This window comes from Amphiura filiformis, chromosome 13, assembly GCF_039555335.1.
Source record: "Amphiura filiformis chromosome 13, Afil_fr2py, whole genome shotgun sequence".
NCBI classification, from domain to species: domain Eukaryota; kingdom Metazoa; phylum Echinodermata; class Ophiuroidea; order Amphilepidida; family Amphiuridae; genus Amphiura; species Amphiura filiformis.
In genome coordinates, this window is record NC_092640.1 from 49265050 (window position 1) to 49281804 (window position 16755).

The following is a 16755-nucleotide window of genomic DNA, read 5'->3' on the forward strand; positions in this document are numbered from 1 at the left end:
ATTTTGTGGTCATTGTGTGAAATTGTAGGGTTTTGTTTTGGGCTGAGGTATTTTTTCCGAGAGAGCGGTAGCTCCCGAGGAAAAATACCGAGTCTAATTATATTATTTTAAATTTAATCTAATCTACAAAGAAGCTTCATTTGTTGTGTTTTTAAACGCATAACCATGAGTAGTAGAGGAAACTGTTTGTATTCACAAGGGAAAATATAAAATAATATTAAAGCAATCTCGTATCCAGTAATAGATTAATATGAATTAGTCTAGTCACAAGTCATACGAACACGAGTCATACGAATTTGGATGTAAATTGTATCACATGGATATTTGTTTTTGAAAAAAAATATTATTCTTGGAGCCTTAAAAAACTCACCCATAGCCACTTTCATAAAACTAAAGAGAGTTAGAAATGTGGGGAGATGGACACAAGTGAGATGAATGAAACAAAGACTAGTTCTCAATGACTGCTTTTCTTCTACTTATTATGCACCGTTATTTGGTTGCAATATGTTTTAAGTTGAAAGGAAAAGCAATATTTAATTTACAACTTTTGTGTTTGGTAATTTTAAATGTTTCGTTATTTATGATACAAATGTGTCTTCATTCACATATTAATCTACTTATTTATCTATATATTTATCAATATATTTACGCACTGTTTGTTAATGTCATAGAACTTGAGAGCATTATTTGATAAAAGCATTGATTTTTTTATTATTGTTGTCATGATTTAGTTCGTGTTATTCATTACAATTATTAACCTCTAAATTATGCATGCATGTTGTCTTCCATCTTCTTCATTCTCAAACATATCCATCAATATAGCTTACATATACTAGAAATGAGACAGTGCATGCATCAAATTAATTAGTCGGTATACTCATGGAAGTAGAAAATCGAACACGAATTGCTCATTAGAAGACAATTTCGCCTCAACAGTACAGCAACGTTTGAGTTCGGACATATTGTTCAATCGCAATTCATCAGACAGACGAAAGTAAGCCTTTTGCGTATTAAAAAAAGTTTGTTGTAGCTATTCTATCGAGTACTCTGTATTTTGGAGGACTGCAACTATCGACTATGGTTTTGTTAACAAATGTAACACCCATCTGTACACCAGATAATACCATCAATATAACCGACTCCGACAGTTGGCTTTATAGCACAATGGACAAGATTATTGCCACTGTAATTGTTCCGATCTTATCATCAATCGGCATCATAGCAAATGCAGCATTTTTGTTCTCGATAGTGAGTCTTCAACGAATGCACACGAGTATAAACTTTTACTTGTGCAACCTTGCTGTGGCCGACCTTGCGTACCTCGTGGCGGTTTGTTATTGGTACCTAGTAACATTCGTGGGAAATTCCATTTCTGGTAACACTACTCGTAAATCGGATTTTGATTGCGCTGTTTATTTAATTTCTACTCGTTTGTGGTACACGGCTTCGGTTTTGATTTTAACTGTTGTCTCTACAGAAAGATACTTTGCCATATGCTCACCATTTCGGCACAGACTGATGGTTGGTAGGTCTCGCACAGTCAAGCTTACAGTTAGTGTTTGGATTGTTGCGATTTTGACAACTTCTCTTCTTTTACCAGCCAAAATACGTTTTCGAGAAACATGTCTGACATGGCCAAGAACAGAGGAATTTCAAGATATGCCCGACACTTACAAACACTGTGAACCCGTTAGCAACGCCGCTGTTGCATACACAGAGATGATGATATTCTTGGCGTTTGTAATCTCTTTTGGTATTAACACAACTCTATATTTGAGGATCATCTTTACCCTTAGTAGACGAACTTCTGAAAATTCTTCAAGGACAGACAAAATACAAATAAACGTAAAATTTGAAAGTACGAGAAATTCAGTTGCTCGCACTCTCGTTTTGAATGGGATAATCTTCTTCTTAACTCAGGCACCGTATCGACTGATTTCCTTAGATAACTTTTTCCAGGCAGTCGGGGATTTACATCTTTTCGGAAGGAAACAACACTTCACTGTTGTTCTTCTAAGTCACGGTTTCTTGTTTCTCAATTCGATCATAAATCCTTTTATCTACGTGTTTGGTTGTCGACATTATCGGCTCGCAATGCGAGACGCGTTATTAAAAATCGTATCTTGTGTTCAAGGATGTAAAGTGAACACTGCTACAGTGAATCGCGCGTGTCCACTATGACTAGCATATAAAATGTACCTTGATGTAGCTTTGATGCAATATAGCTAGTTCCAACCTTATCAAGCGGAATTGTATCAAAGTTTACATCCATGTTTCTGATACTGAGCCTTGAACACGAGCAGGCAAGTTTAAACTTGTGCAACCTCGCGGTAGTCCATCTTGCGTACCTCACTACAGTTTGTTATTGGTACATAGCAACATTAGTTGGGATTTCTATTTCAGATCACACCACTCGTTCATTTTGATAGACCCGAACTGGAAAACAACTGGTAATGTAGATTACATTAAATAAACCCGATACATGGACCCTCCCAATATGTAGACAATTTCCCTTCCACTTCCCAGCATGTTGTGGGAAATCACTTTCACCGATCCTGGGTCACACGAGTTTTCTATATATCTCACTGTGGTCTCACTGTCTTGCCGTTTGTGTAAGCGGCTACTTAGTCTGACCAATCAATGTAGATCTCAGCAAGCAAGGCGATATATTTGAAGTGGTTTCCGTTAATAGTCTATTGCTGATATAACCACGCGTGCGGCAAATGACAATAGGACTGGGCCATGCATGTTATGTGCCTACCATTATTATTTGAATTGAGAATTGGGCGCAGCTATCGTAATTCACGCCACAATCACGTTGCATGGCTTGATAATTATTTGGAAGGAACTTTTGTATTCAAAATGTTACAGTATCGGATTAGGAGAGCTTTTATAAAAAATAAACAAGTTGGTCTGTAGATTAATTGAGTTTTCGTCGACACACAGTGCTCCAGGAGCGCTATACCTTTGTTGCTGGCAGTTAGTGCTTATTGGTGTCATACTATATATTAATCTGTGGAGTGAGAGGCAAGGTGTTTTTAGAGATGGAACCGAGATTGTGAGACTGTCTAACATTTTGATAGATTCGGTTTTGATTTTAACCTTTATCTCTGCATAACTATAGTTTGCAGTATGTGCACCTCTTCGACCCAGAATATGTTTACTAGGAAACGGTTAAATCAGGCTCCCAGGAAGCCTGTTTTATGTGGCCATCAACAGAAGGATTTCAAAAAATGCCGGCCTCTTACTGTAGTCACTCAATCAGGCGGCCCTGATCATGTTACACTAATGTTACTTAAAATTCGCTGTTTCGAGAAAAAAAGAGCTTCAAATTTTGAACATTTTGACGTGTTTCATTATGTATCATAATAAATTAATAAACAATATAAAAATGTTTTAACTGCTGATTTGGTTGAGTAATTTTAAATAACAACCATTTTTTGATTATATTACCTTTATTTTAAATTGTAACAAAAATAAACATAACATCACTTTGAGATACATAGAAATAACAAAAAGTATCAAGATAGATTCATGGTGGTAATTTGAGAATAACACCGATGGAAATTCAGCGCCCTCACATTACCCAAGACATGGATTTATCTCAAAATTGACCGATTTGAAGTTAGATTGTTTCTCCAAATCAACACTGTGAACCAGTTAGTAACGTTGCTGTTGCCTACACAGATTATGATTATTTTCTAGCGTTTTGTTTAATATCTGTTTTAAAGCCAAAATGTGCGATTTGCTCATAGCAACGTTATTGTTAATATTCTCGAATTTCTGCTAGTTGACCTATTGCAATACCCAATGACGTGCTTTATTCTAACAATACCCAAGTGTTTTCCGGAAATAAATAACACTAGTGGGAGCACGTGTGGCCGAGTGGATAAGGTGCCCGACTCATAATCCATAGGTTGCGAGTTCGAGCCCCGCTCGTGTAAACGTGCTGTGTCATTGGGCAAGGTACTTTATCCTCATTGCCTACTGGTGGATGGGGTTGGGTTGGATTGGATGTTTGTATAGTTGTTTGTTTCAATGTTGCAATATTGGCGCTGATTAAGCTGCTGCCTGCAAATTGCATTGTGTCTGTTTAGTTGTGTTTAATGTACAATTCTAGCAATTTGACCGCGGGTCACCATTAGAGTTTGTAATAAAATCTTCCTTTTTTAACACTACACCATGTAAACTGTTGTTATTCTAAGTCATGATTGCTTGTTTCTCAATTCGATCATAAATCCTTTAAACTACGTGGTTGGCGGTCGGCATTATTGTCATGAAATGCGAGACGCGTTATAGCTTCATGGACATGATTTTAAAAGTGCCAAAAGCCAATGTGAACCGTATTTATACAATATGACAAGCATATTTGATGTGATAATGTGTCTTGTTGAGACAATATAGCTCGCTTCTCAGCTTAAGAATTTTACGGAAACGAAATAGAAAGCCTTTTCATCTTTGTTCGTGTGTCGTTTTTTTTCTCGTTAAACTATAGCCCATACAAATAATTGCCGACTCACATTTTGAAAATGTTTTCTTTAATATTGGATTATGAGTTTTTTGTTATTCAAGAAGTTAGTCTTACTTAATGCATTTGTGAGATGTAACGTCCCTCTTTGCATGGGTGCATTAATGTTTTTCCTTTTAAGCTTAATGTGTGTTAAATTATATTAGGTAATCAAACGGAGTGTGCCCTACTTGAATAAATCCAGGCTAATGTATAGTGTATATAAATGAAATCTAAGCTTCAAGGCTTCATTTGTTATGTTTTTGAAAGCATAACTATAAATCGTAGAGAAAATAATTCTATTATAGTTGTATTCACAAGAAAAAGTGTAAAACTGTCGTATCCTGTAATACATTAATATGACTTAGCCTAGTTACAAGTCTTACGGATGCTAGACGAATGTCCTATAAATATATACTTTCCTATTAAGAATTTATTTTGAAGAAAGGATTGATTCGATAAGTTATAAAAAAACCTCACACGTAAACAGTTGCTCGCATCACATCCCGATATAATCGACGCAACACGCTTTTCGGGAAAATCGCGATTGAAAATTCTGTTGATGAATCACACTTATTTAATATAATTTCCTCGACTTGGAAGTTTTATTGTGGCAAAATTGAATGTATTTGTATGTAAAACGACCTTTTTACTCTGATATTTTTATAAACTCTGTTACTATGCTACAGTATTGGTTACTAACGGAAGTAACATCTGAAGAGATTTGTATGTGATGCGTATAGATCTGCATGTGGTATACGTACGAATGCACGGGTACAAGTAGCTTCCTTCGTTTAATAGCGCTTTATGTGAAACACAAAATTAAAATAATAATAATTAAAAAAAAAATCAGGTCTCTAACTTGGTGGATTTGAAGAACTCCAAACATACTTGTTGCTACACTCCAATTTTCCAAAGAAAATTCAAAAATCACGAATAGAACCGTATTTGTTACGAACGACGAAATAATAGAAAACTAAAGTAAACTGAGGTATATAGAAAAGGCGGGGAGATGAACATCACGTATGACGGACAGAACATGTAAGAAAAATGAGACTAATGCGGAGGTGTTTGTTTATATATAATTTCTTAGATCTAGTCCAATTAAAACAGCACTTACTGTAGCCCAGCTAACACATCACGTTTTTACGACGTTCGCTGACGTTGCACTTATGTTGTCATTTACGTTGTAAAACACGTAAGTCGTATTCGTGTTGTGACAACGTTATTGTCGACGTTGTTTTGACGTTGATGCAATGTTTGACCAGACCTGGTGACAATGTTTGAATAATACGTTTAGAAAACGTTACCCAAATACGTATCTGAAACGACATGGAATAATTTGGATTTTCACACCATGGAATGTTGTTACATTTATGTTCGGACGTTGACATAACGTTATAGTGACGTTGTTTCGACTTTCACAACTTCATGTCGAAACAACTCCATAATGACGTTACATAAAGTTCGGGTATAACGTTGTCACAATACGAATACGAATTCACAGATTAACGTACTTACAACGGCCATATATTACGTCTATGCGACTTTATATAACTTGTATACGACGTTGTAACAACGAAAAATTGTTAGCTGGGAGACGTTTCGAAATATGTCACACTGATGTTGTTGTGGCGACCTTCTGTTCACAACTCGTTGATGCTCAGCAACGCGGTTGCCAGTTGGTTTCTTCTTCAGATGATCGGCTGTATTACCCCTGTTCATGGTGGTGCCAAGTAACCATTCAATAAAAAATAAATCAATGTATCAGTATATCAATACATATATAAATCAATCAATCAAATTATCAACCAATGGATCAATCAATTGATCAATCAATCAATAAATCAATCAATAAACTAATCAATCAATCAATCAATCAATCAATCAATCAATCAATCAATCAATCTAGCAATCAATAAATCTCACAACAGGTGGTTTTCACACCTTTCTCTTAGGGTTAACAATCTGTGTAAGTCTACCATTTCAATTAAAGTGGTTGGAATAACTTATTCAGAAGAAATTGGTTCCATTCAAATAGCATGGTCCGGTGATACTTTTGTTCGTGGAATAAACATACAATTACTCACATTTACGGCTGGTTGGAATAACTTATACAGGAGAAATTGGTAATATCCAAATAAATCAATATATCCAAATCAATATATCAGTATATCAATCGATATATAAATCAATTCAATCAATCAATCAATCAATCAATCAATCAATCAATCAATCAATCAATCAATCAATCAATCAATCAATCAAGCAAGCAAGCAAGCAAGCAAGCAAGTAATCAATCCAGCAATCAATAAATCTCTCAACATGTGGTTTTCACACCTTTCTCTTAGGGTTAACAATCTGTGTAAGTCTACCATTTCAATTAAAGTGGTTGGAATAACTTATTCAGAAGAAATTGGTTCCATTCAAATAGCATGGTCCGGTGATACTTTTGTTCGTGGAATAAACATACAATTACTTATACTCACATTTACGGCTGCTTTTCAATAACACTCTAAAACAGGTAAAGGAAACAATGCTGAAACGTCACAAGGGAGTATGTATAAAAGGATGAATTAATGTATGACGTAGGGAGATTGATCAGATTTATAAACTTTACTTTCAGGACTTATTAAGTCAAAAATATATTTTTTTTATATGTTGCCATACATTTTTATTATATCGCCAATAAAAAAAAATCAAAATTATTTGATATTAGAAGGACATTTCTTGTATTTAGAATGCAATTCGGTGTCTGTTATGCCCTCAGATCCCACATAATAATGTAAAAACGTCGCTATCCGATCCCTTAATAAGTTATCATAGTATTTTATGTTACAAGCTCAGCATACAATTATTCTGTGAAAAAACAAAACAAAAAAACAACATTAAAAGCATATCCAGCAGCATATCCCAAAGAAACTGTAAACGAAATTAAATTGCTGAAAAGTGAAAGATATGTCATCAAAATTGTAATTAGGTATTTTTAATGAAATTTGGCAAATTTGGCCAAATACAAACACGTGACACTATGTAGTTAATATATCTACTTCAGACGTCAAAGAGTGCATATCAAATAATTTAGATTGTTTTTTTTTATCATTCGCAATATGATGGACATTTTATGGCAAATTGTTAATATTTGATAGTCCTCGGAAGTAAACTTTATAAATCTAATGATATGTATGTAACCTGTATGAAGTTGGGATGAAAAGCCGACGATCAATTGAATAGTTTGACCTTTTATAGTGAGGATATACATTACTCCCAATCCGGTATGTCTGATGTGCTCTCGGGTCCCATAAAAATAAGTGAAAACGTCGCGCGCTATCCGAGCCCTTAAGAGACGTATTACATTTGTATGTAAAATGTCCTATTTTGTAAATTTATTTAATACACACGGCTTCTGGCCTAACCACTTGCAAGCTATGTTAGCATATTAATGCTACTAACAAAGGTTTAAAGAAAAAGGAGCAAATCACTGAATAGGTATTTAATTGCAAATAAAATCGAAATGATGAATTAAATAGAAAATAAAATTGGGGGAATTTTATTGTGCAATAATTTTGTGAAGCATTGTGTGTTATATGAATAAAAACGAGGTTAGTTTAGTATGTAAATAAAGTGAAATTTAAGTACGGGAATTACCCGCGCAGCGACCTATGCCCATCTTGTTTTACGTGTGGCTATTTATAGCACGCATTATACTAGTACGCGTCTGCAGTATTACAACAAAATTAATCGTACAAAATGTTCACACAAAACAAACAAAAAAGTCTAAATATGAATCTCCAATTAAGAAAAAAATACAATATATAATTATTAGTAAGTCAAATAATACACTGGAATGATAAGGGAGATGGGCACGTTGCTATAAAGATAGTAGCATAATAATTGGAAAATGTTATTAATTATGATTGTTGTGAAAATTGCACCACGTTTGATTTTATATCGCATCGAACTCTACAGTTCAACGCACATTTTGTATCGGTCGTGTTTGTTTGTCTCACAGCTAGCTAAAAATAAAGCCACACATGCATTGTTTACAGATCGTTATTACTTCAACTCCGTTGAACATGACCTTGCAGTAATAAGGTTTACTAAATGCAGGATAATATCAGCCATATTTGATGTATCTAATATGCTGTGTGTATTTTCCTGCAGCGCTTTACTGTGGGTGCAAATATGTGTGAATGTAGCAATGCATACATGTTGTGCTGAAGTTCATCGTGTAATTGCTCACGGAGAAAATGGCGTCGAAATGGAATTATCAATTTCATCACAACACTGTCAATCAGGCTGGTTTCAGTATTGGCCGTCTACTACTAAGGACATATCAAAGTATAATGTAACTGGCAACATTGCGATTGTATGCAAACGATGCTCCAAATGTACAGGAGTACGTGAACTATCACCATGCACGGAAACCAAGGACGTGGAATGCAGTAAAATGTGTTATGATCCTGAATTGATCTACCATGAGAGCACAAAGTCTTGCCGAGGAGAATTCCTCGATGATATAAAATATGGTGTCGATATCACTGGAAGGGAACTACCTGGTGGAGAAGAGCTTGAAAGTCAGTCCTACGAGGAAGGGGAGTTGCAAATGGATAACCCCTCCAGTAGAAATAATGACGTTCAACCAATGGAATCCATAAAGGATCCTAATGTTCTTTTTGTTGCTAGTGGAGTAATATTCGTTGTTTTAATAATTATGGTTTCACCCCAGGCAATAAACAAAGTTGGAAAATGGCTTCAACAACATGGATTCTATGGAAATAGGGACACAGGTAACATTTTAATTAATGACTGTAACAATATCAATTATATTAAAATGCGTCAAGCATTGGCTTACACTGCCTTAGGAACGGTCCTTGGAATTATGGAAACTTTTGAGCTTCATTTTATCTCATAACTACTAAAATATTGTTGGTCGCAAGACGAAAGTATATATATATAAAAGTTCTTGACCCATATTTTGTCGGGCAATGTAACAAACAAAACATTCTTGGTTAAAATATCTTAGTTATTTAATGAATTTGTAAAATTTAGATATTTAAATATCTATTTATTTTGTTAAAGCTTGAAAAACTTTTAAAAAAAACACACCAAAACAATGCTTAATTAATTTTTACTTTTTGCGGAGGGGCACCATAACTTAACATATTTCGCCCTAATTTGACCTCACAGACTGCAGACAAACAATGAGGACTAAAGCATTCCATAATTCCAGAGTTAAACCATTAACCTTAAATATAGTCAATAATGCAAATTACATATGCAATTGCATTTTTGATAAACATAATTTTTCACCAGGTTCGTCGTCGCAAATATTAAATGAGACAAGTAGAAAAAGTAATCCCGACTGTGAATCGAACCCGGGACCTTATGTTTACGAGGTTCATGATTAGACTGGTGAAAATTTGAACTCATAAGCGGTCACTTAAACTTATCTCCTCGGCACAAATAGCCCATAGTAGATGGGTCGTAAATATGAGAAATATATTGCCATCCGCTCTGTGAAGAAATATATTTCAACCAGCCTAATCATGAAGCTCCCGTGGCCGAGTGGTTAAAGCACAGGTCTCGTAAACCTGAGGTCCTGGGTTCGTTTCCCAGACGGGATCACTTTGTCTCCTTTGTTATTTGCGACGTCGAACCTGGTGAAAAATTATGTTTATTTATATAATTCCCGTCGATCATGCCACTTTTTTTCCATGCGTTTTTGATGTTACAGTCTGCGGTTCAGTTGCGAAACCAGAGTAGGCGGGAGGTGTATTTGCTTTAAGAAAGGGCGCTTCCATTCCCTTATCCCCTTAAATGGATTGCCAGTGTCTTTGAAGAATGTCCAGATGTCACTGACTCTCAAAACAGTTTCATCTTTCCATTCCCCATGTCTATATATTATTTTGACATTGAGATTGATCTCATACCGTAAACATTCGCCTATTGGCGATATGGGCTTCATTGACATACTAGTAACTGGAATTTTATACACAAACTAAAAGTGGCCTCCCATCAAAAATTCCACCAGCAAATAGTGGGCACGTACCCTTAACTCTTGTTGGGAATTTTAGAAGAGGGAGCTCTCTATTTGTACATGAAATTTACCACAAAGGCAAAGGAGCCCAGGTGTGCCATTAGGCGTACGTTTACGGTATAAGAACTTCGAGTGGTCTGTTTTGATTAATGTTATATTTTTAAAAGTATGTCAATAATTATGCTCTATTGGTCGTTTTATTTGAATTATCTTAAATTTATCCTGTGTGAAGGAGACATGTTAATCTTATCTTTAATCATATTTTCTTATGCAGATTCATCAATTGAAAGGACGTTTGCTATTAACGGTGGAACAAACGCACAATATATAACCTTGAATCATCAAACGTCACAGATTATTGAGTCTAATACAGTCTCAAATAATAAAGAGTCACTTCCAAGCACCTCCCGAACTGCAGAAGCATCTATATCAGATTCAGGAGGATCAGATCTGTTTCATGGGGAGGACAGTTATGATGATGATGATGATGATAGTGATACAGAAAGTAATACAAGTTTGGGCCATCGATTAAGCCTTCTTATTGAAGATTTCTCAGATCCACTTCCGAGAGAAAGATATTGTAGAGATGCTAAAAGTAGTAAGACATCAAACTTAAAGGGTAATTTAAAAAGGTCTAAAAAGGTTAATAATACCAGAAATGAACCCATCACACCCCGTCTAAATTCTCCAGAACAATGTGATCAAGAAAATTATGATATTACAGAGGACGTCAGCAAATGTATTGTTGCCAGTGAATACAATTTTGAGCACCATCAGAATAAAGATAGCGATGGTAGTAGTGATACCATATACCTAAGAAATCGTTCAGATATATGTGAACAGAGCAGACATCGAGACCATAAGACATCAAACATGGACGTTGACGGGTTCAATATTGAGCAGGATGGTAACGTTAGCAAATTAGAAAGAAATTACAGCTTGGAAAGGACCACCCAGATAGTGGAAGTACATGTGGGCAATTCGAAAGAAATAGGTAATTACGAGGATGTCAGCAAGGAAAATATGGAGAAACAAAGCTGGCCTTTATTCTCAGAACCGCGTCCACCTGAAACAGATTTTGATAAGGTTGATGGCTGCATGTCAGATCAGAGATTCGGAATGAATCTCAATATAAAAGCCTCTATGACATTGAATATTGATGATAGCGGAAACGAGGATGAAGAAGCTTTTGAAGCTACTCCATTGAAGACACGCATCAATAATAATGGTAGCGAAATGAAGGTTACCAATGACGAAGAAAATGAAGAATGCGAAACAACACCGCTATATGACCGCAGCGATAACTGTGAGAGCAAAATAAAACTCAAGAATCCTAATCATCTTAAATTAGACAGACCAAGACATGACTCTGATAGCGGACTCGATCCTTCCCCAGATCCTCGTGTAAACAATATTTGGTCCTCCACTGCATCCATCCATGTTGAGTCCAGTGAAGACGAACCCAGTGCAGATATCAACAACAATCATGATATCCTCCAAACATAAAACATGTTAGAATTATTTAAATATATTGCATAACGGTATATGAATGAAATAGAAAATGTATTGGAAACTTGCTGCAAAAAATTCTAACATTATGTTTTTAAGAGCCGATAAAATGTTTTTTGTTCATAATAAAACGTTTTGTCACTGGACAGGAAAACATTCGTAATTTGACCTCTCAGCGAAACCTTACTTACATGTGCATTTAATTTCGGCAACAGTGTCATATTGCAAGGTACCCCAAACTACTTTGATCTTATGTACTAATACGTGACACAACATGCTTTTTTTCCAGCATTTATGACAAAACTCTGTATAAACTGCTCAGAAAGAAAGTCCGCACTTATGTTACCCACCCTACACCAAAACCTAATATTGTTATGACAATTTGACTGATAAGGTCGTGTGCAGAGTTTTGTTAGCTCCATTTTATACCAAATGTACTATCAAGCACTCTATTCAGATATTGATACCGGTATATGAATTATGGTTCATTTGTAAAAGTTGCAAGTTAAAAGTAGATCTGTAGAGGTGAAAGGTAGAGCGCGACCAGAGCGCGACCAATGACATAGCAAAAAACAACCGCTAGGTCATATCGATCGCATCTCACAATTGGGATAATCGACACGGGCCCATCGTGGGAAAGCAAGCTTGACAACATTGCCACGCTAAGCAATATCGACCGCGTGCATCGTTTTGATTTGCAACTTTTGAAAATGCACCAACTGGTATCAACCTTTGTCAATTTAGAGTGTTTGGTAGCAAATGTGGTATTAAATATTGGAGCTACTACACAGTTAGCAGCCTGGACAACCGATTCTTTTGTTCTGCAAGACTCACTCAGTCATTTAATGAGGCAATACAAACGATCAAATTTGGTGTTGAAATGAGCTACATTTTGAGTTACAACTTTTCAATGTAACATTTATTTTCTCGGCCAAATAAAAAGCAATCATTTTCATTTTTTCAGTAAATGTCAGGTCAAATTGTAGTGCTTGATACTGTATTTTTTTCAAATCCTAGTGTTAAACTTGAAAGGCGTGAAATTCAGTCATTTCGTGTAAGATTTTCGATTTTGATGGGCTTAAACTCTGCCCGCGAGCCTTTTTTGGATCAACCTTTTAGCTTTTCAAAGTAATATAGTTCGCTAATGAAGGATTTTTCCCAACTTTCTAACGCACATCACCGTGAGCGATATATATCATAGTTTTGTCCGAATTTCCGTTTTGATTTCATCATTTTTTATTCCCGCCTGAAAAATTTCAAAGTCAACGCGTGAAATCTAAAGCTAATACTAGCATTGTGGATCGATATCCCTGGGTTTAATAGGAATACCGGCATGGGTACAGTGTTGCCAGAACTTCAATATAGCAACGAAATTCCCAGACCTAATAGCCCTCCTACTGATCACAGCCGCGTAGCTGGGATTTTTTCCAAGGGGGGGGTGGGTAAGCCTGTATGGGGCGGTGGCCCAAATCCACCACATTTCCATGCACTGGGGGGGGGGAGGGCGGGGCCCAAATAGACAATTTTGCCAGGCTTATTGAATATAATCGTATGGTATTGCATATCGTATGGATTATCCATCTCTCTTCCCCTCTTCTCCCTCTGTCAGGTTTTTGTTTTTTAACAAAAACCTGTTCAAGCAATTATTTAAAATTGCTTACCTAAACACAGAATGTTAATACTTGACGTAGTGTTTCAATTGTCACGAAGGTGACTGGGTATGGTGCCTTTTGTTTGTGTTTGTTTGAAACTGCTTTTGGAAACCCACCGAAAGTCATAGGCCCTAATGAAGCAGCCAAAACAATACCAGGTTAAACATGCACGCCCATAAAAACCTATAAATAACCTTAAAGAAAAAAAAAAACATTTGTGGCAACAATAAGCCTTGCATTGGAAGTCATGGTTAAAGTGTGTTGAGTACCACCCCAAAGTTTCCCTACATACACCCCCACTACCCACCTCACACACCTCTGCACCCACCCTACCCCATAGGCCTACATGCACATGATATTACATAATAATATATAGCATAGCTATACATTTAGGTATACGCCTACATGTCAAATTAAAAACAAACCCGAACACAAGTCTGAAGGGTGTCATGAAAAAGGCAACCCGCGATGGGGGGGTAACGCAAATTCTGACAAAACTATGATATATAGACCCACACAATGTGCGTTACAGAGGTGGGAAATATATTTCTTTAGCAAACTATATTAGTTTGAGACGCTAAAAAAACAATTCCGTAAAAAGCTCGCAGGCGAACTCAAGGCCTATAAAAATCAAAAATATCACACTAAAAGACACAATTTGATGCTTAATTTTAACACAGGATTTAAAAAAAACTATATATCCAAGCACCAAGTTTTTAACTGACATTACTGAAGAAAAAAAAAATATTGCTTTATATTAGACCGAGAAAATTAATTTCATAGCAAAAAGGTGTATCTCTGAATTGTGCTGATGTTAACATGTATCGATCGACTTTTAGCGCGACTAAGCATTTCTAAAGAATCGGTTGTCCAGGCTGCTAACTGTACAATCTACACACGACCTTATCAACCAAAGTGTCGTAACACAATCAGGTATTGCTGTAGGACGAATTACATAAGTACGGACCTTCTTTATTTGAGTAGTTTATAAGCGGTCTTGTCTCATTTATCGAAAATAAATAAATATGAGGTTGTGAATAAATTACAAATTCAAATTACATATGTTTCACCCACACAGCGACGCTTATAATGATCTCTCTAATGGGATGACTCCATCATATTAACATTTAGACCTTCAACAGGTTGATATGACCTTATCAAGATATTGTACACGAATCATGTTAAGCATTTATAATATATTTCCTCTTTCCTACTGAAACAATCCCACTCTCACAAATATTTACATGTTTTGACAGAGGAGGTTGCTTAATTCGCACAGTCAAGTTCAAGTATAAATTAAAGAAGCGAGTACAGATTTAGTTTTCAAAACGCTCCATGACCATAGGTGTCTCATATGCAAGAGAACGATTAGAACTTGCAAATTAAACTTTCATTTACAAAATTGCCTAATAATTATCTACCAAAACGGGATTTTGGCAACCCTGTAAAGTCAAGCATTATATTGAGGCGTCACCGCTTGGTGACAACGCCTAACAGCCATCAGCGTCATTGCACGTACGATAGTGTAGCATTCCGTGATCTTGTGGTTTAGTTCCAAGAAAGTAGCGTATGTGGCACATACGATGGTCTTGCAGCAGAGTGAAAAAAATAGCATCCAAGACTATCGTAATTGGCACATACGATAGTGTTGCAGGCATTAATAAAATTTCATTACACTTACGATATTTTATTTTATTAATTAAAAATAATTAAGCAATTTTGTTACTTAAAACCTGGTTTAAAAGGTGCGTTTTATATGCCCGTCCATAATTCGTCAACATCTCAAATTGGCCCAAAATGTCACTTATGATAGTGTAGCATTCTGCCGACGAACTGACTTTCGATGAAAGAAAAAACCTTACATAATCTGATAATTGCAATATTATTTGTAAATGCTTTGTATGTGTGTATGAAGTTCATTCCATTGTTTAGTTTTAATCAATGGCTAAAGTGTCTCGTGATCTTTAATCATTTTTTTTATCTGACTTTATCAATAATATAGCGGGAAATGCAAACAATTATGGAATAAACAAAAACATTATTATATAGAGTAGTAGAAGTAATGTAAGATGCATGTTGCGTTGCAGGCTTATTTATCAGAACTATAGTTAAACAATAATAATGAAAATATCAGAAAATGAAACCAGTAGAACAAAATTTATTACCCTCGCTTTTCTCTAATTAAGGGTAAATTTGCTAAAGTTCTTTAAGGATCTGTCAACGAACTGCCGACAGTGACGGTTGCAAGGTTACTCAATTGCGTCAAGTGATTGGCTGATCGACGGGCAAGTCATGCATAGGTTATTACGCTGTCGTTGCTTTCAAAATATCCAAATGTTTTTCCAACAATTACATAATATAACTCCTATTATAGAACTCTATTAGGTTAAAGACCACTAATAGGCCTGGGCAATACATTGAAATACGACGAGTAACTATTTGTTTTCATGGCATTCGAAAATACTGCATTAAAATCGCTGAAATTGATCAAGTTATATAGCCAACAAAGTACTTTTTAGAGTTTGATGCTTTAAAAGGGTGCATTTTCTCGGCTTCGGTTTTTAGTAAACATTCGCCCTATCATATTGTAACTTTCAGCTTCGAGGGCGCACTGTCATTTTAAGGTGTATACGGTTCAGTGCGTTAAAACAAGAAAAGTCTCAGGTCAACCTATGTTGAAGTTTTGATCATTTGGTATCTAAATCACATAGTCTCACCTGATATTAGTGGCATTGAACTGTGAGAGTTCTGAATATGAGAAAATTCCACCCGAAATTAGGCATTTTCCCATTGAAACCCGTGTAATACATAATTAGTGGTATTTAACCTATAGAAACACTGAATTATATGGATCTGATATTCGTCATGGAGACTTTTCTAGCTATTTTTTGCTTACATTTCTCAATATTTAACTGTATTTGCCCTGGCAAGAAAACGTGCATCTTCTTCGACTACTAAGGTATGTATTTAGAACCCGTTAAGGTAGTAACGGGTTGAGGGGGGGGGGGACTTGTGGCATTAATATTGGGTTTACGACTGGTTTCTGT

General features: G+C 35.8%; 1 protein-coding gene across 1 annotated transcript; it reads left to right on the plus strand.

Moving 5' to 3' along the window:
* The first annotated feature begins 8474 nt into the window (after nt 1-8474).
* On the plus strand, nt 8475-12167 carry LOC140168474 (uncharacterized). The gene is made up of 2 exons (XM_072191872.1): nt 8475-9297; nt 10822-12167. Exons 1-2 carry the CDS (start codon nt 8649-8651, stop codon nt 12051-12053), a joined length of 1881 nt encoding a protein of 626 aa, XP_072047973.1. The 5' UTR covers nt 8475-8648; the 3' UTR covers nt 12054-12167.
* Nucleotides 12168-16755: the final 4588 nt, after the last annotated feature.

Bases quoted from the DNA above. Each gene is read 5' to 3' on its own strand.
- LOC140168474 (XM_072191872.1), top strand. From the start codon at position 8,649: ATGCTGTGTGTATTTTCCTGCAGCGCTTTACTGTGGGTGCAAATATGT. The intron at 9,298-10,821 runs GTAACATTTTAA...TTTCTTATGCAG, and splicing joins CTATGGAAATAGGGACACAG to ATTCATCAATTGAAAGGACG.